The sequence below is a fragment of the Cylas formicarius genome, unplaced genomic scaffold (genome assembly GCF_029955315.1).
Source record: "Cylas formicarius isolate icCylForm1 unplaced genomic scaffold, icCylForm1.1 PGA_scaffold_2__14_contigs__length_35257938, whole genome shotgun sequence".
Lineage (NCBI taxonomy): Eukaryota > Metazoa > Arthropoda > Insecta > Coleoptera > Brentidae > Cylas > Cylas formicarius.
Genome location: NW_026844319.1, coordinates 15571931 through 15591270, shown reverse-complemented (window position 1 = coordinate 15591270; position 19340 = coordinate 15571931). Strand labels below are relative to the sequence as shown.

The 19340-nt window shown below is 35.5% G+C and overlaps 2 protein-coding genes across 2 annotated transcripts in view; both read left to right on the top strand.

Moving 5' to 3' along the window:
• The window catches only part of LOC132698365 (laminin subunit gamma-1-like), a 48260-nt gene that overhangs the window by 15549 nt on the left and 13371 nt on the right, over positions 1-19340 (top strand). Inside the window, exons 5-8 of the mRNA XM_060664376.1 lie at positions 3872-4181; positions 10939-11780; positions 12742-12970; positions 17061-17573. Coding sequence (XP_060520359.1) covers positions 3872-4181; positions 10939-11780; positions 12742-12970; positions 17061-17573 — 1894 coding nt within the window. The remainder of the gene's footprint in view (positions 1-3871; positions 4182-10938; positions 11781-12741; positions 12971-17060; positions 17574-19340) is intronic.
• On the top strand, positions 1139-1688 carry LOC132698401 (dynein light chain Tctex-type 1-like). Its single transcript, XM_060664437.1, has one exon. It carries the CDS (start codon positions 1278-1280, stop codon positions 1686-1688), a length of 411 nt encoding a protein of 136 aa, XP_060520420.1. The 5' UTR covers positions 1139-1277.

The window sequence follows — 19340 nt, the reverse complement described above, 5'->3', positions numbered from 1 at the left end:
TAACGTGAGGTCATAACTAGCATTATCATAAACTGTTACGCTGCTTGTCAATTTTTGATGCTAGTCCAAAAGCAGTTTTTAATGTTTTTTGTAGCAAGTAAAGCGTTTGCTACCCAACCTTCCCTCGAGTGGCAGAGTAAAATTGATATTCTCTTTCTTCTAGATATGTAGAAATGTAGTTCCATGAAGAATTTTGTCACTCTTTTTTACAGAATCGTGCATCTCATCTAAATAATTAATATGTCGTTTTTCTACACAAAATTGATGAATTTGAGCTAAATATTTTTCTCTTTAATGATTGTCAATATTTTTAAATATTAATCCGATTTTGTGCAGAAATCTGCGCAATGTTTCAGATCTGCCAGTAAATCGACCTTTATTTTACATTTCTGTTGGAATGATTTAAGTGACGGAATCTGATTACTCTCATACCCTCCTTGCAGGTCCACTCTGCATCACTATTCCTAAACACTAACATCGGAATGCAAGTTAAGTCAACTATCCTCCCAATGGCAGCTTTCTTCCCTTCTGACATCTGTGGAAGAACCGCAGACAAATTTTGCATTAAAACATATAAATTATTAGCGGAGTTTTTTATTTGCTATATTAAAGTTTTAAGAATATTGTAGTAAACATTGAGTGGTGTCTTTTCAAACAGTTTTTAAAATTTAAATACTTAGAAACAGTATGTGTAATAATTATAAAAATATAACTATTATGTAACTCTTACCTTTGTAAAACTTTTAGCGCATATTCAAATTCTTTTTGATTCGTTCCTCCATTTCGCAGCCGAAATTTTCTTCGGTGTAATGGCCACTAATGGCAAAACTCAAATGATTTTAAAATTTCCAAGATGTCGGTACTAGTAAAGTAAATCAACCTCCTTGTAACGCTTGTAAATCGGGCTTTTACTGGTTTATTACTCGGTTTATTGAGGATTAAGGGCCTTCCATTTATGATAGTCCAGGCAAGTCATGAGCATTTATCGTGTGCGGGACTATACCTTTCGCTTGTAAAATTTCCCGTTTACAATGAGAAATCATGTTTTCTGCGGTCGCCGTCAGAAACGAAAATTCTTGAAACGGACCTTACCTCTATCCGTCTCGCATAAATCGATGGAAATGCTAGCGTGTTAAGGCGGCCGCAAAATACGTGCGCTTTATCAAATAAATTGACACTGATTTCGTGATCCCTTGGCCCGTTTCATTCGATCGCGGACCCTGCCTAAAGGCGGCTCGAAAACCGTTTTAAAAAAGTCGACAAAAGTACCCGTCATAATGTCAACCTCGCGTCGACATCGGCTGTCAACCAGAAAATCGTTCAGATCGAAACCGGTCAAGCAAAATTTCGAAGAGAAAATGGACGAGGAGGAAAACCAGTTTGTTGTGGACGATGTGATGAAGATCGGTAAGGAGGTTATCGAATCGGTACTCACCGGAACCGTGTACCATCAAGAGAAGGTGAACCAGTGGAGTGCCGCCATATCGGAGCAATGTCTCAACGCGCTGAGCAAGATGAAGAAGAACTTCAAGTATGTTGTCACTTGCTCCATAATGCAGAAATCAGGGGCCGGTCTGCACACGGCTAGCTCGTGTTACTGGGACAGCGCCACCGACGGTACTTGTACTGTGCGATGGGAGAACAAGAGCGTGTACTGTGTAGTGACCGTGTTCGGACTAGCGATCTGATTCAATTTTTTTCGTAATAAAATTGATCTAAATTAAGCGATTGTTGAATCTTCCTAGTAAATCACAACGTACTATAAGAACCAGTAATATTTTGCATGCTTTTAGCGTTGATCAAGTCATCTCCACGCCCATTAGGATTTCTGATACTACTTCTACTCTGATCGATTTAAGTTGCTGCAATTTAAAATGGAGTATTCTGGTGTAATAGACGTCGGGATCTCCAACCATCTTTTAGTACGCGCGTTCTTAAATTTCTGGTTCGCTCTCACTAATCTTATCAGATACACATTTAGACAGATTTGGAAAATGTTCCAGGGTTCAATATCTTTGGTCTGGGGGATATTGATGATTAAGTGACTTTTCTCAGTAATACAATTTTTGATAATTATGCCCTAGTTAGAATAACAAAGGAACTAATTAGCCGTATGCTACTATGGTAACCGAAAATTTTGGAAATACTATAATCAACTATAACAACAATTTATTCATAGAAAAAACTTTTTCATTTGCTAATGTTCCAGAGGAAACTGTTTCCAAAATTATTGTAAGTATTAAGAAGAACACTTTTGGAGTAGATAAGTTAAATTTTGCTCTGATTACTCATTTAAGTAACCGTAAATTCGCAAATGTTATTCCGTTGCCTAAAATTAAATATTATTAATATTAAATTATTAACAATATTGCAGGTACTTTCAAAAATTCTGGAGGAAGTTAATGAAGTCACAAATTCTTCCCTATATAAATCACATTATTCCCTATAAGCAGATCAGGTGATAATTGTGCTACCGCTGCGACTGATATTATTAAAACACGGTATGAGAATAATGCTAGAGTTCAAGTTATGCTGTATTATACTTATGCATTTGATATGATCTATCACGGTACCTTAATAGCAATTCTAAAATATATTGACTTTGAAGTATCGTACATAATTTTTGACCGACAGGTGTTAGGAGTGTTAGGATGATTGTTCGTCAGACTTGGGTCAGGTTAAAGTGGGAGTTCTTCAGAGTAGTATCCTTGCCCCTTTTTATACAGCGTAGGCAGTTTTAATTTTGTGTCTTCAGTATTGTAAATATCATATATACAGTGACAAGTTAGTACTGTTAATAACCTGTTAAATTCTGACTTAGATTACGTTCTAAAAATTTGGGGTGAACATTTTCTTCAAATCAATCAATCGAACTTTGTAATGATAATGTTGGAGATGAACTAACCGAACGTATAAAATTAACTTAAATTACAATATCCACCATATTCTCATGGAAAACTAACATGTCTTACAGATATTTAAGCACAATTTTTTTTTAAGATGTGTTTTGTCTGTGTGCTATATCTACAAGTATAAAATCTTTTCACCTGTTTCGTGATAATGTTCAGAAACTGATGTAGTTATTTGTCGAAGGACTGATCTCTGGTATTCTGTAAGTCTGGTTAATATTTTTAGATTTCTTTTTTCGATGTAGTCCTTGCCGCAGCTGTACGCTACACTTGCTGTCTCGAGAGAAATTTTACCCTCAGCAGCCATCGAGAATATAGTTTATCCAGAAAACTACACGGAGAATACTCAAAATGGCGCTTAGCAATAAATACAAATACAAAAAAAAAATAAATTTTTGAAAGCTGAACGTGCTGCAACGTGGTAGCGGATCAAGGATATAATGGATGCAACGAATATAAGAGGCCTTCAAGAAGAAGATTGGACAGACAGAAACCTCTGGAGGCTGACAAGCGAGAGACGTAGACCGTTGAAATAGAAAATGGCCACTATATAATAGAGAGAAGCTAGTTTTGATGTGTTTTTATTAGTTACATTTTGAATATATGTAAATATTAAAGTGGAAAACGGAGTGTCAATTGTGCCTATTAAGTGATTCTAATGAAGTGTGTATTTTATCGAACGTATGATAACGGAAATTGGGGAAAGAAAAACAGGGATGAGATCACAAAAACATTCACGATTCCATAGGAGAGTGAAAAATAAACCAGCAGTATGTTTATAGAAACGTTAGCGAGATAAAGTAAATGAAGAAATGATAGATGAAATATGTCTAATTACTGAGGTATTTACCTTATTCGTAATAAGGGGTGTCCGTAGGAAAGTAGTCCTTAAGTACTACTGTATAATTTTTATGATGCAATTAATGGTAACATTTAACGCTCTATAACCGTGATCTCTTTAGGAATGGGTAACAGCCACCGAAATCATGGTGACCTTGGACCGCATCAACACTTTCGGCGACGAAGTCTTCGGCGATCAACAGGTGTTGAGGTCGTACTTTTACGCCATCGCCGATGTAGCTGTTGGGGCGCGTTGCAAATGTAATGGTCACGCCTCTGAATGCGTATCGTCCACAGGCCCCGGCGGTACTAGAAGGCGAGTATGTAAGTGCGAGCACAATACAGCGGGCCCTGACTGTGGTGAATGTCTCCCGTTCTATAACGACGCCCCGTGGGCTAGGGCTACTGCGCAGGACGCTCACGAATGTAAAGGTGAGTAGCTGTTTAAATTAACCAATTCAGCATACATCGCTGCTGATTAGGTTAGGTTTCCGTCTGTCTTTTAAACAGTTTCAGTCGTTTTCTTATTTTATTACTGCGAACTTTTCTTTCTCTTTAAAATATATGAAAATGTAATGTTTCAGCAGAGTTCCCTATACCTAATTTGCACTGCTTGTTAGATAAATTGTTTTAAAAAGATATAACATTATTTTAAATAAAATTCTTTTTAAAACACAGAAATTTATCTTTCTTAATTTGACCAACCAATTACGTCGTCAATCGTATGCAATCAAAAGTTAATCACAGCTAAAATATGGCAGGTTCTTAGTTTTATTTACTTTAAAAGAATCCAAATGACCCTATTAGCCCCTGGATTTTCCATTCGGTGACTCTATAAATGCAATAGCGTATTATTGAATTTTATTGACGATGCCGTTTATTTCTCCAAAACTATTTATGTGTAAAATATGAATAAATATCATGTTTAAAAACATGTTATTTAAACAAAGTAACTCAAATAAACAACAAATAAGCAAGACCCTAAGCTAAAACAAAAAGACAATTTTTATAGTAATTGTTGAAAATTGAAAAAGAAATTTTCGTTTGCACGCCCGCATATAGAATGCAGAACTGCCTTTTCTGCATTGGTATAATTAACCGTTATTGAATTAAAACTCTTATTATTGAATAATTGAGTGAATAGATAATTACCTTTATACTACTCGTATCGTATTTAGTATAAAAACAAACTTAACAAGTGACAGCAGCTAGTGAGCCCCATTTTTTATCGCATTATGCCATTGCTTTAGATTTTATTTTTTTACTAAGACCAAAACATGGAATAGTGTCGAAAATGACCGGGTTTAACCGAATAATTCTTAGATATTTTGAAGTCATTTTGTAAGTTATGTACGTATACGTAAGTTATGTATATAAACGATATACTTTTTAATGAGATGATTTTTAAAAAAGCCCCCACGAAACTGCCAGCATTTTAATTTACTATTATCCATGGTATGAAATGCCATCATACATAAAGGTTTGATTCATGGGTGTGAAATTATAAGGTCCATCACCCTTCTAATAGGTTAGTTAGGTGAGGAAGTCTAGTTGAAATCCAGAAATAGCGATTTTAAATGATTGAGGTAGTCTCATTCACTAAGGTACTCTCGCTTTTTGACAAACGAAGATGTTATACGTTCATTACTCATTTCTTCTGACACAATGAGGTAAAGTAGGGTAAAGGGTAAAGTATTCAATAGTTTTATATACCTACAATTAGTAAATTTAGGTTCTAAACCTTGTAAAAAATTTAAATCAAACTTTAGTTTTTGTTAAAAATACCAAAAAAAAATAGGTATAAGTATTGGCAAATATAATAAACTTTTAGATTCCAAACATCTATTGCTACTAATTTCAATAATGTAGTACGTAATTTATTCAATTAATAATATAAAACTGCCTTCCTTCTATCTCTTGCTTTGCATGTTTCATGGCAGAAATGAAACAATATTTCCTGCAGCCTAAATAAACTTATTTCAGCACTTTTGACTGATATACTAAAATAAAGGTTTGGGTCACATACAGCACTGTATGTGCTCTAGAGTTTTCCCATCTTCCAAGAACAACACACGCTCGTCATCATTTTCGAGGCCGATCTTTCCGGTGGTATTCATTGCTAATAGTACGTCGGTGGGCATTCCATCACTGCCTGACATGAGCAAGTATCCTCTACCATCCACGCTTAGCTTGCAAACCTTGAAGGATGACGTGGTGGCAAGTGTATAAAATTTTCTTAGAAATCCAAAAAAGAAATAACTTGTTTCGAATAAGGCGCTGTGAGATACACATGAGACACCCTGTATAATGGCAACTAACTTCTTCGCATGCAGCACATTAAAAAGTTGTTTGTTTTGTACATTATGAAAGCATAAAGGAATTCCGCAATAGTGAGCGGTAGTAGGTAGTAGGTAGCATTATGATCCAGTCTTTAGTAATAATTATCATCTCCCATAAATCTGAAAATATTCGAAAAACGTGGACCCTTTGTTTGATCAATATCAAGTTTCCCTTAAGAATAAGATAATAAAAAATCTCTCGCGTGTCAAAGTTCCCGTTCCGCTTTGGCTGTAAATAATAAATGTACGCGGTGCATTGAATCAAATCGTAAAATTTTTTAAATTTACCTTCATAGACATCGCAACCCTTTCAGTAATAAAATAATCGGCCCGACCTGCAGGACGCGGTAAAAGACTTTATGTACCACCATCTCACATGTTAATGAGGATACCAACTAGTTTCCTCCTAAAGGCGTTGGCGTACCCATTTTTGTGCCGGTAAAGAACGAAGTTTAAGTGCCGTTGTTGCTGGGATTTAGTCGGTCCTTTGACCGCAGGTCAAAAGAGTATATTTTAAACGAGCCTTCCTCTTGCTGATCAGTTTTATCGATGTTGCATTGTTAAATGTACTAACCATGATATATTTTCTATCGATAAGTGTGTTTTGCGCGCTCGGTGTTGACGGGTTAACGTGGGACGGACTCGCCCCCTGGTATTCCGGAAGTCGTGAGTAATATTTTGACTCGAGACTTTGATAACAATGACTTTATTTACTTCTGTAAAGACAAAAAAGTGGGTTGGCGGAAATTTTTGAATTTGACATTGCTTCTATTGCGGAAAGTCATAAAGTAATAGAACCTAATTAGGAATAGGAAGGGACTACATAGTGTCCAGTACCACCCGCGATTGGGTGGTGAAAATGGTATGCCAAAGTAGTCCTGGTAGGATACTAGTAAAAAAGAAACAATTTTATTTTAACAGAATAAAAAATATTAAAAAATATATTGCATTGTCAAGAAACAAGTGAAAACTTTCTTATTTTAAATGAGACATCCTGCATATTAATGCATTTTAATAAAAAAAAACAATTTACAAATAAGTTAACAATAATAAAAGTATATTAACAGTAAAAATGGAACATAAAAAAACAATTACTACACGAAAAACTATTAATCTCAAGTCGAACTGCAGACTCTGTATATTTTAGATGACTATCGATACCAAAAACATTAATTTTATTGACTGACTTCTTCAGCATAAATTATCTTGAAAAAACTTAAAACTCTGATTTACAGAGAACTTCCTTCCTTTTCTACTTTTTACTTGACGGGTCGATACAGACGATATATGCCATTTGAAACCACCTCAGGCGTTTTTTAGGGTTCGAATTTGGGAGGACTTTTATTTTAAATTGTTATTAACTGTATATCTGAGTTTATTGGTCTTGAACATGAAAATTAGTGCATTGCAGCGGAGGTGTGCGAAAAATAAACGGCTGCTTTACCCTGGAAAATGCTCGATAATGACATAAAGTAAAAATCTCTCTCCAAAACTACTTAAGTACGCTGTAGAGTTATCAGTTATCTGTCAGCAATCACACTGAAAAGCCGGTTTTATTTTAATAAATACGAAAGCATTGAAAAGACTCTGTATTATAAAACTTCGTTGTTTAAACAAATAAATAAATAAATCATTACCCGAAATGTCACGGAAGTTGTGAAACCTAAAAGCTATAAGACCACATTTTAAAAAGTGAAGAAAAAGCGGCATATTATACGGGCGCATAGTCCTCAATATTCATGCATAATAAAAAACATATCTGATTATTTCGGTCTTTACTCTTAAACAAAGATAACATCTGCGGCATCCAATCTCAAAAAACAAAAGATGCCGCAGTGCCTCAAACACAGGCCAGTTCCTTATAAGAAAAAAATGATAGCTATACTCACGACGCCATACGGCCGAATAAAAAAGCCCAGGAAAGCTGCTATTTGAATGGTTGGTTTCCTGCCCTTTGTTCTCATAGCGGATTTTTATTCATATATGGTCTCAGTTTTAAAACGTCTTTCGACGTTGTCACACGTCCGGTTTTCATTGCTTTCGGTCGTCGCATTGTTTATTTCTTAGATCTCGTTTTTTTTAACACCTTCCGCCCATGTCTCCCTTGATCCCCTCGTTTTCTTTTAAAAGAAGGTATTCATTCCACTGCTTTTTTCGGAGTTGTAGAGATAAGTTGTTTTCTTTTCACATCTTGAATAAGCGGTTCCTCTACACCTATACTTCTTCTTCCTTTATTATCTAAGCTATATACACCTGCCTTAGGATCTTCTGAATACATCCTTTTCTACAGCGTAAACTCTCCTGTTGTTTTTTTCTGTCGTCGCCAAATTTATGACTCTTGTTTAGACCACAATACTTTGCTAAGTCAACGATCACCTTTCTAGCTTGATTAATTATAACTCTGATGTCTTTATTATCGATTTCAGTGTACTCTAAAATTTTCCCTATATAGTTATATTTATTTAGTTATTTATTTATTAACGGGTCAAGCTTAATTACACATTATAACAAGAGCGATAACAAATATAAAATTGTAAAAGGTTCTATATATGGCCTTGATATTTGAATCCCTTGTACTGTGTGCATAACAAACCTCATGCGAAATAGTCTATTGATTGCCTTATCGATGAATTGAAATTTAACAGCACCCTCAATCCCTGATCTGATCACCGAACTAGTAGCCCGTTGGGTTCCGTGGATCAGAACAGCGATTTACATAATAGGCACAACTAATAAAATCTCCAAGCTTATATAATGGTGTTGCACCATTGCGACAATCTATCCCGGTATTCCTGGAGTGCTAGACAATCATTTTGAGTGGTTATTCTTGAGAACAGTTTCAGTTCGTCAGCAAAAAGAAAAATCTTGCGTGCAATGCTTTTATAATCTGGTATTACATCTGACATATGGGCTACAATGGTATTTGGTTCTTCAACATTAAATAGAAGTCCCCATTTTGATATCCATGTTGTAGGTTTCGAGTCACGTCATTGGCAATTAATATTTGATTAGCTGCAAATTGCTTGCAATTGTAACTAGCTCGATGGCCATTGCTAGATATTTTCTTTTCCATACAAATAGTGCTCGGGCTATATATATTTTGAATATATGACTGCAAATTCTTGAAACAGTTGACATTACAGTGTATATGATGTGCTTGCTTGAAAACAACACTGTTCTTTCTCCTCACAGAGCTTGAATTCTTGTTGTATCAGGTCCCGTAAAACTCTTTCGTAAAGTCTGCCAAATGTGCGGGTTCGTGCTATTTTCCACTCTTCAAGTCGGGATTGCTTTATGACCGCTGGATGTATTAAAGAGGTTGATTATTATGAGAAGAGTTTGTACATACCAAGCTTTATTTGTTCTCATGGCATGTTCAGTCCTCCGCTCGATTTTTCAACAGATTTCTGATCGACTATTATACTATCGCTTTCGTTAGAAGCTTCCTGTGTCTAGGTGTCCTTTTTATTTACTTATTGTCCTACATTGCCCGATTGTTTGCAGTTATAATTCTTTGAGTTTTTTTGTATATTCCTTCCTTCCTTTCCGCCAATCTTTGTATGTATACTTAATGTCTCCTTGGCAGTTTCGTGTATGCTCTTTTGCAGATCTCTGTACGTTTGCTCAGGGGTTTTATTGTCTGTATTGTTCAACGTAGTCTCATTTCATAAAAAATTTTAATACTGTCATTTAAGTTGCATTTTTCGTCGAGAGTTCAGTGAGTTTTAACTTTTTTCAGCAGTCTTATGCTGGTAATTCTATTTTAGCTTTTAAAGGGTGGTTGTCAAAAAATCTCTGTAAACCCTGAGGTCCATAACCATCGATATCCGGTTTTGGTTGTATTATTAGATGGTCAATGATCGATTTAAGACTTGTAGTAAGTTGAATCCATGTGAATTGGTGAATAGATTTATGCAGGAAGGAAGCCTTTGCTTATATATTATTAGTTTGGCGTACATTTCACTTGTCAAGACGATTTCTGCTGTTAAAGTCGCCTACCATAAACAACTCTTTGTACAATCTTCGTAATTTTTATGTATAATTAATCAAAAAATACGTTTTTTTTCTAAGGCGGTTCTTCACCTAACAAGGGATAATTTTCCATTTACAAATCTTCCGAATTCCTCCTGCATCCGTTGTTGATGAATCGAACCTGCTGATGTTTTGGCAACCATCCTGTTGGCTTCTTCAGAGCTTAACTGGAACTGGTTCGCATTCTACTCTGTATCTGCTTATATATCACGGTTGAGATTCTGGAGATTCAGATTCTTCTTTAGTAGAGGAATTTATTACATGCAAAAATTTTAGTTTGGTCGAATAAGAGTTGATATCTGTTTTCATGATTATGTTCAGCAACTGCTGATTTTTGAACAAGTTGCAACTCTGGTTTAACCATTATACTTTCTAAGAACTTTTGAGATGTAAGGAGGAGCTCATTTTCTTTGGGATGTTGTGGTGAAGTGTATTTTGTAATGGAACGCTTAATATATCTAATGTGGAATTTTTTTCAGAGGAGAGCAGATATTAAGTGTGTACGGGCTGAGACAGTTATACGATTTATGTATTGAGGTGTCAGCTTGTGCGCTTAGATTTCTCTAAACTGCCAATATTAGGAGGTTATTATTAGCTCCTAATTCAATGATAAAACCTATTTTTAAGTGTATGGAGTATATCTGGTTAAAATAATCTCAGAGAGGTTTTTGGCAATGAGATCAAAGAACGAAAGTATCATTAACGCAGCGTTTCCATAGTTTTGGTCTTAGTAGGGCTTGGTTTAGTAGAATAAAGGATACTCGTAAAATGTTTTCGTCTATTATTTCTCAATTAAACTAATTAAAACTACTTTCCAGAATGTAACTGTAACGGATTTTCAACCCGATGCATGTTCGACGCGAAATTGTACGAACAAACCGGTCACGGGGGTCACTGTCTGGACTGTACGGCGAACAGAGACGGTCCCAATTGCGAACGCTGCAAACCCAACTACTACATGCGCGAAGACGGTGTCTGCGTCGCTTGTGAATGCAACGAAATCGGCTCCAGAAGCCTCCAATGCAACTCGGAAGGCAAGTGCCAGTGCAAATCCGGAGTCGCCGGTGACAAATGCGACCGATGCGCCCAAAACCACTACGATTTCTCGAAATCCGGGTGTAAAACATGTGGCTGCTCCGTAGCCGGATCGGCTGTCAACCAGCCGGATTGCGATCCGATCACAGGAAGTTGTTTTTGCAAGGACAACGTGGAGGGAAAACAGTGCCGCGATTGCAAACCCGGATTTTTCAATCTGGATGTTACCAATGAATTCGGCTGCACTCCGTGTTTCTGTTACGGGCATTCGTCCAAATGTACCTCGGCTATGGGATACTCCAAGTACGCTGTGGAGTCAAACTTCGCCAAGGGTATCGAAAGATGGCGCGCCGAGGATCAGTTCGGCAGAAATATTGCACTGAAATACGAATCTATAAGTCAGAGCATCGGAGTTCAGTCTCAGGACGACGAGGCCGTGTACTTTCTGGCCCCCGAACGATTCTTAGGAGACCAAAGGGCTTCCTATAATCAAATTTTGGAGTTTGTTTTTCGGGTGGGAGATACGAGGCCGCTTCCGACAGCTACCGATATCATTCTGGAAGGCAATGGGGCGTCCGTAACCAACACCATCTTCGCCCAATCGAACAAGATACCGTCAATACAGGTGAGTCAGTAAATAGTGATGAGAATATGGGCAAAATAAGAATAGAATTTGGTTACCTCTTTTAAATGATACAAATACAAGATATTCATCAGCATCAGCAGAAATTCGTCAGGACGGCAGCAGATAAAGGAAGATATGCACGTTACAATCTAATTATAAATGTATACAGCACAAAACAAATCATGCAAAAACGTAAATAAAGCATAACTTATTCCTTAAGTATCTGTATCAGTGAGCAGTAGCATTTTTTAATAAGGAATTCCTTCACTTTTGCTTTAAATTGAGGTAGCGTGAGATTTAAATTTAACGTGATGTCCAGGCTCACCATTTAATTAAAAAATTTAATTCACATGTTTTTGCTTCACTTACAGATAACCTTGAGAATGGTTGAACAGTTTTGGTAATTGGAAAAACTGTCTTACAAAGTTTTTATCAATGAATGGGACTTTTCTTATCTAAAATTCAAGCGTAGTTTTTGGAAGCCCATTGGGCAGGCTAAATGGAGTACAGTTCGTAAATTGTGCAGATTTCACACGAAGGTCATATATTCATATATTCCTCAAAAGACTTGGAAAACAGATCACTTCCAAGCATATTTTGACAATTTGTACTTTTTGAAATCTTTTTCCGAGTCTTCTTTAAATCGACCCCAGCAACTATCTTTCTTTTCATGACCTCCTTTAATGTCCTATTCTTATTTTTCTTTTCTACCCTTTCAATTGGGTTTTAGATGTGACTTAAAGATAATCGTTTGCGGTCTGCTGTTTTTCTGAAACTGTCTCAAATAAAACGCGGAAACTTTAGCTCAGGGTCTGTTATTGGGAAAACAGCATAGAAATACCCCATATTATCCTTCATCTATTTTACCCCCTCCGTGGAATTTTAGTTTATCTGTGAAGTCTATAACCAAAAAACACCGGCATTATCATATACATAACTATTCTTTGTGTCTCTCCACCAGACGCAACAGTACAGATTTCGGCTCCACGAGCATCCGGACTTCGGATGGCAACCGAGACTGAGTTCCCGTAACTTTATTTCAATCTTAACCAATTTGACAGCCATTAAAATTAAGGGAACCTACGCTCCTCAAGGGGTCGGATTTTTGGACGACGTCAAGCTGGAAACCGCCGCTAGGGGCGCAGCCGGCGAGCCGGCCCTATGGATGGAATTTTGCGACTGCCCCCTCGGTATGTGATTTCCAATTAAATTTTACCGAAATTTATAGAAAAAGACGGCTAGCAATAGGAATCGTATTTCTTTTCGTTATTTATATAAATTGGAGAATGGGGTGTTCTCGTTTCTCATTGAATTTATTTACAGCTTATTATTTGGTGGTGAATCCAAAAACTGTCAATATTCGTAAAAATAAAATTTATAAATAAACGAGTACATATTGATAGAAATTACAGATTGAAAATATTTAACTGTTTCTAACGCCAAAAAATATTTCCCAGCGAATAGCAATTTATTTTAATTAAATATATAAACTTAACTTGGAAAAGGCGCAACATTTTTAAATTTATTTTTTCAATTTTTCTAATAGGTTAATAGTTATAGAAAATCGGGTTTATTTTTTATTTCTAAGTAATTGATGGATTGTTGTAGTCATCGATACAATAAGTGAGGGGAAATCTGATTTAGACTGGAATCTGGTTGATATCGACTATGAATTGCAACTTTTCGACCAAGAAGGTCTGTTTTAGAGTGAGAGTTTTAGACCTATTGCTTGCAGAAGAACTTTTAGAGATAGAACTTCTAGAACCAGTGATTTTTGACAAGCTTTTAAAGCTAGAGCCACGTAACAAATTAAGTGCAGATTATTGTAGTTTTCTCGATTAAGATGGCAAAAGGAAACAATTGAAAAATTATGCCATATCCGAATAACTCGGAACAATATTCGCCTCGAATCAAACATAACAAAATTATGTTAAAAAAGTTTGTTCAATACATTTCTTAATACACATTTTGTAGCAACTAAAGCTGTTCTACTATTTTTCATTCACATTCTCTTTTCTCTTAACGAGCAACTTCACATACACAAGATTGCCATCGTCAAATTCAGTCAAAATATATCGAAAACTAAAAAAATCCAGAAAACATTCTCCACTACTACCCGTCTCACTCTAAAATTGCCTAGCTGGTCAATTCCAACACGACAGATAGTGTTCACTCGTTATCACAGGCTCTTATACTCTATATCAGAATGTTTTAGGCTATAGGTATTCCAATGGACTACAGAGTGACCCAACGAATATTTATGCCGTAGGATACTCATGAAAAGGAAGGAATTTTATTTTTAAGAGAATAAAAACTATTCATTATGCAAATATGTTAGGTGCCCTTTATTTTCATTAAGCATTATAAAAACAATACTTTTTAAAAATTTGTATTCTTCTTAATCTGAGCTACTAACACCTTCTTGACGAAATATATAACGGCGTCAACTTTTTGGCATGCGAATTGCTTCTGTAATGGCTTTATCACACAGTACTTTAAGGCCTTTCATTTTGAATGTCGTGTTTTCTCTTGCTACAAATCCTTAAGTAGCAAACATTTAAAGTTTATAGTGCGTGGTTCTTATTGATATGCAGCATGGGCAGCACTGTTATACAATGTTTTTCAGCTATATCCTCCACATATTTTCTTCAAATTATCTTTTCAATATTTTTGATGATTAACCAGTAGACAGTTTTTTGTTCTCTTCAAGATTAAGTTGTAGTCTCTCTTTTTTTTGAAAATGCTTTTTCGCTTTCACGAAAGCTTGGCGAGCACTGGGTGTTACTAAAATTTGTGGGCCAAACTATAACAGCAATCAAGTGTAACAGAACTCAACTTTTCCGATTTTATAAGAAAAAAAGTTTTATTACTCAACTCACAAAACATATATTGCAGTTTTTGTTAGCTGTACCAGTCAAAAGTTACACCCTCGCCAAACTTTGACATTTATAATTTAAAAATCAGTTGTTTATATATAAAACTAGGGCTTATTTTGTATCTAGACTATGCTGTTATAGTTTAACCCACTAATTTTAGTAAACTCTATATAACCTACAATAATAAACGTGTCATCAAGATTCCTGTTCTCTGCCGTACTGCATTATGCTTGTCCAATTTCATTGCTTTCCAATAAAAGTGTGTTAAAATTATCCTTGTTTTGGGTATAATCCATATTTTCTAAAGTGGTCCATATAAGTTTAATAGTTATCAAAGGAATTACCGTCATCCCTTTCCATCCATTAAAACCTTTTCTAGGGTGAGTATTTTTTTAAAAAAGAGTAAAATTTCCTTCAATCACAATTATAGTGTTTTCATCCAGGACTTATTGTGATCTCCCTGGACTTTTTTTTTGAGATTCGGAACTTTCCAACTCGTTCCGAAACATCGGTAGACAATTTCTTGTTCGGTAAAATTGGGGTAATCGTAACATTTAAAAAAACTTTTTCACTTTCTGATGGTGGAGAATTTTACTAGTCTTATAATACTATAAATATTACGGCTCAACAGCTAATACGTTAAACAAAGGAGCTACCGTGAGTGTGTTTTAATTATTCTGTCAATCATTTCCCTTTACTCTTACACAACGAAGAATGAGGAGCAATATAATATCTGATAAAGTGGGAAGTGGTAAAAGATGAGAACTATTTATTAGTATTGAATTTGCAATTTTATTGCACAAAGTTTTACCGATGTCTATGGCCGATACCGAAACTGAAGTGGACGGGATTTTCCATTTTATTACAGTACATTTTTCTGAAGTAGCCTCTACCTACACAACAAACATTTTAATCTATCTTCTGTGGAAATCAGTACCTGTAGAAGCAAATGGATATGCGTTACATTAGATTACAGACAGTGGCGTCTTTAAGATGTCGATTTTATTAGTTGAACCTCCATATTATTAATTTTAAGCGGTCAGAAATGAATAAATAAAAGTGGATTAAAAAATAATCCAGTGAATTCGTTTTCTCCAGTCTAAAGTAAACTGAATGGGATTATAAATATATATATATATATATATATATATATATATATATATATATATATATATATATATATATATATATATATATATATATATATATATATATATATATATATATATATAACATATATTATATATCAAATATGCAATTGTTATTTGTTAATAATTTCTGCCAATTTGTTTATTGAAAACAGGTGGAAATAATTGAATGTGTCAAAAGTACGAATAATGGACTTATCTTTTTAATATCCATAGGATAAGCGAGGCAGCGGCTGTATCTTCGAAACCACGAGTTGTAGAGATTTGCGGTAAAAAAATGTAATACTAAAGTGAACAACAAAAAATATGTGATTTTCTAAGGAGGAGTCATAGTTATGGTCCACTAGAAAAATGCATTTTACTAAATAATATTTTATTTGAATTATTTTATTAAAATAATAAATGTTTTAATATGACAAATGTTCAAAACCATATTTAAAATAACTATAAAAGTAATACAATAAGAAATAAGTGTAAATACTGGTTGATGACTGTTCTAGCTATTTGAAGAAATTTGGTTTAAAAATTTTACCGCAGCTTAAAGTATTAATAGTATTAAAATATCAGTCAAAAATTTTGAAATATTTAGGGGACGAAATTAAAATTTTACGCTTTTCCTGACGAAATTTGGTCTCTGGATTCACCCGTATTTTTTTATATAATTTTCACGTTCCCGTGATAAAATTATGCAAAGTAATTTGAAAGAAAGGTAAAATTTTTGGTTGTTGCTATTTGCATATATCCGTTAAAATTCCTTTTACAAACGCAGTCAGCACTACAGCGATCTATTACAAGTTTTTTGTGTTTTATTCAAATTCTGCCCGTTAAATTATCTATTTATTTGTTAAAATAAAATGCTTATTTACTTAGTCCCCCGGCATTCTTGACTATAACAATTAGAAATATAATTTCTCATTGCACAAGTAGAAAATGCTCTTCTGGCCATAACTCTTGAACCGGTGAAGTTATCGACACCTGGTTTGACGATTTTTTATTGCAAATTTTATGTACTTTTTATTTTTGTTGAAAAAATTGGAAAAGATAACCAAAACTATAAATGTTTGAATTGCCGCTCTCTAGCTGGATCAGTGAAAACTGTTGAGTGCGCTCTTATTTCATGCCAGTATTTTCTTTTATTCACTTTGCCCTTATCTCGCTTACTTGCCCAGTCTGTACTTATAGATGAGCGAAAATAGAGGTCCATCGGATGTCTTGTGCTGGACAGGTATTCATAAATTATCTTGAATCGTGTTTAGGTTATGTCGGTCAATTTTGCGAGTCTTGCGCTCCCGAATTCCGCCACTCGCCGGCGCTCGGCGGGGCTTTGACGAACTGCATACCCTGCGACTGCAATCAGCACGCAAAAATCTGCGACTCGGAGACGGGCAAGTGTATCTGTGAACACCACACCACGGGCGAGAATTGCGACTTATGCGCCAGAGGTTACTACGGAAACGCTCTGGAGGGAACACCCAACGACTGCCTCCCGTGCGGGTGCCCTAATGGTGGTCCTTGCATTCAAATCGAAGGGGACGAGATCGTCTGCACCGAATGTCCAACCGGATATTCAGGTCATAGATGCGATGTGTGCTCCGATGGGTACTACGGTGATCCAACCGGAAGGTTCGGTCCACCCGTTCCGTGTCAGGTTTGCGAATGTAACCAAAACATCGACACCAACGCCATCGGCAACTGCAACACGACGACAGGAGAATGTGTGAGGTGTATACACAATACCAGAGGCAGTCGTTGCGAAGTCTGTCTACCAGGTGAGTCTTGTCAGCGACTCACTTGTCATCAATTCTGTAGTTTAGTTCTAAATGTTAAATCTGATGTTATGTGTGTGAGCCAAACCTGGTTGGAGGATGGTGAGCGGGGATTCACAGCTTCATTTGTTTTAGTTGACAAATTATTATTTTTTTGCGCCAATAGCTATTTGAATATTTGTATGTACGAGTGGAGATTGATAGAGATAGATAAATTTAATTTTGTGAAATGTGCAGATCATTTTAATGACTTGCTCTCCTTCATTACTCTGCAACAATGTTTTCAGTTATTGGATTTGATGATGTAGATGAGCTTACTCATATTACTTCTAATCCCCCTAAGTATTCAAGTGCAAATTTAAGATTTGTATATAGGTGTTCGCTTTTCGTTTTCGTTGGACCATGTTTAGACGAAGTTTCGTATATAATTAAGTTACTTTTTACAATAATATAAATGATGATCCTAACAATGGAAAGTGTATGAGAGAAGAACTGATTATAGATCTAGATTCTAGATTACAATTCATAACCTAACTATCTTAAAATTTTCTTACCGTACCGTAGTTAAATGAGATAAGAATGAGATAATATGTTTTATTTATTATAATTATTGTTTTTTTCTACTTCCGACCGTAGTTACAGAATACACAACCTTATGAAATTTAACGCAGCAAGTTGAAAGATAGTTTATATTCCAAATATATGATATTCCAAAAGATATTTATTTTTCAAACTCAAAAACATTCTTTCTTATATTTTCCTGTTCAGGGACAAGAAGAAGTTGACATTTTTTGGATATTTGCTTTGCTATTTTGCAGTGTTGCCTCTCTGCCTCACTGCCAGCGTTAAATGCACTAGCGGTATTTTCAGCATCCTTTCCTTGTTGGAATAAATTCAGTGAAGCATTAGAAGCTAACGAAAAATTATCGCCTCCTTCTTCGTTGCTGTTTCAGCTCTCTACTATCTCTTGTTCTTGGCACTATGTGCAGTTTTATCCTTCTTTCTTTTAGTACAGTCTCCCCTACTGTTGTTTTTATTTTATTTTAGATGTATTGGATATAAGCATCCGAAACTAGCTCTGTGTTTCTGGTCGCTCGCTGTTGTGTTCCAGGTATCAAGAATTAGCCTCATATGCCAATTAAAAGGTCTGAAGGTATAGGAATTAGCTATGTCGTTTTCAATGCAGGACTTTAGGACCCTCAAAATTATTTCGGAACTTGGGTTGTCTGCAACTCTCTTCTATTCTTCTTTTTCAAGTCGAAAATTCCGGCGAAAAAACATCAGTTTTTAAAGAGCTACTGCTTACAAACCATCCAGATTTCGACCGGTTATATCAAGAATTTGTGGGACCATCTTCCGTCCATGTATACCACATTTTTCCGCCTTATGGTCATAAGACTCACATCTGCTTTGGGAAAATTTTGATAAGCATTCCTTTTATTCCCGGGTCATTGACCAAATTAGTTTCGTCGTAATTATGTATACATTCTGATTTGCAATTTCTAGATATCTAAAGAAATCACTTATTGTATCTTTATTGACGGCTGTTCTGACTGTTAATATTGCTGAAAAATCTTTCTATAGCGCACTAGAAAAAAAATTGTTATACTTTTTACAAAACTTCTTTTGCTGAACTTACTGACGTTTCGCCAATCACCCTGTTGGCTTCTTCAGAACTTGACTAAAACTGGCTCGCATTTTACTCTGTACCTGCTTATATATTATTTGAGGGGGGCGGAGCTAAATGAGGGGCATAAACACCGTCTCGGA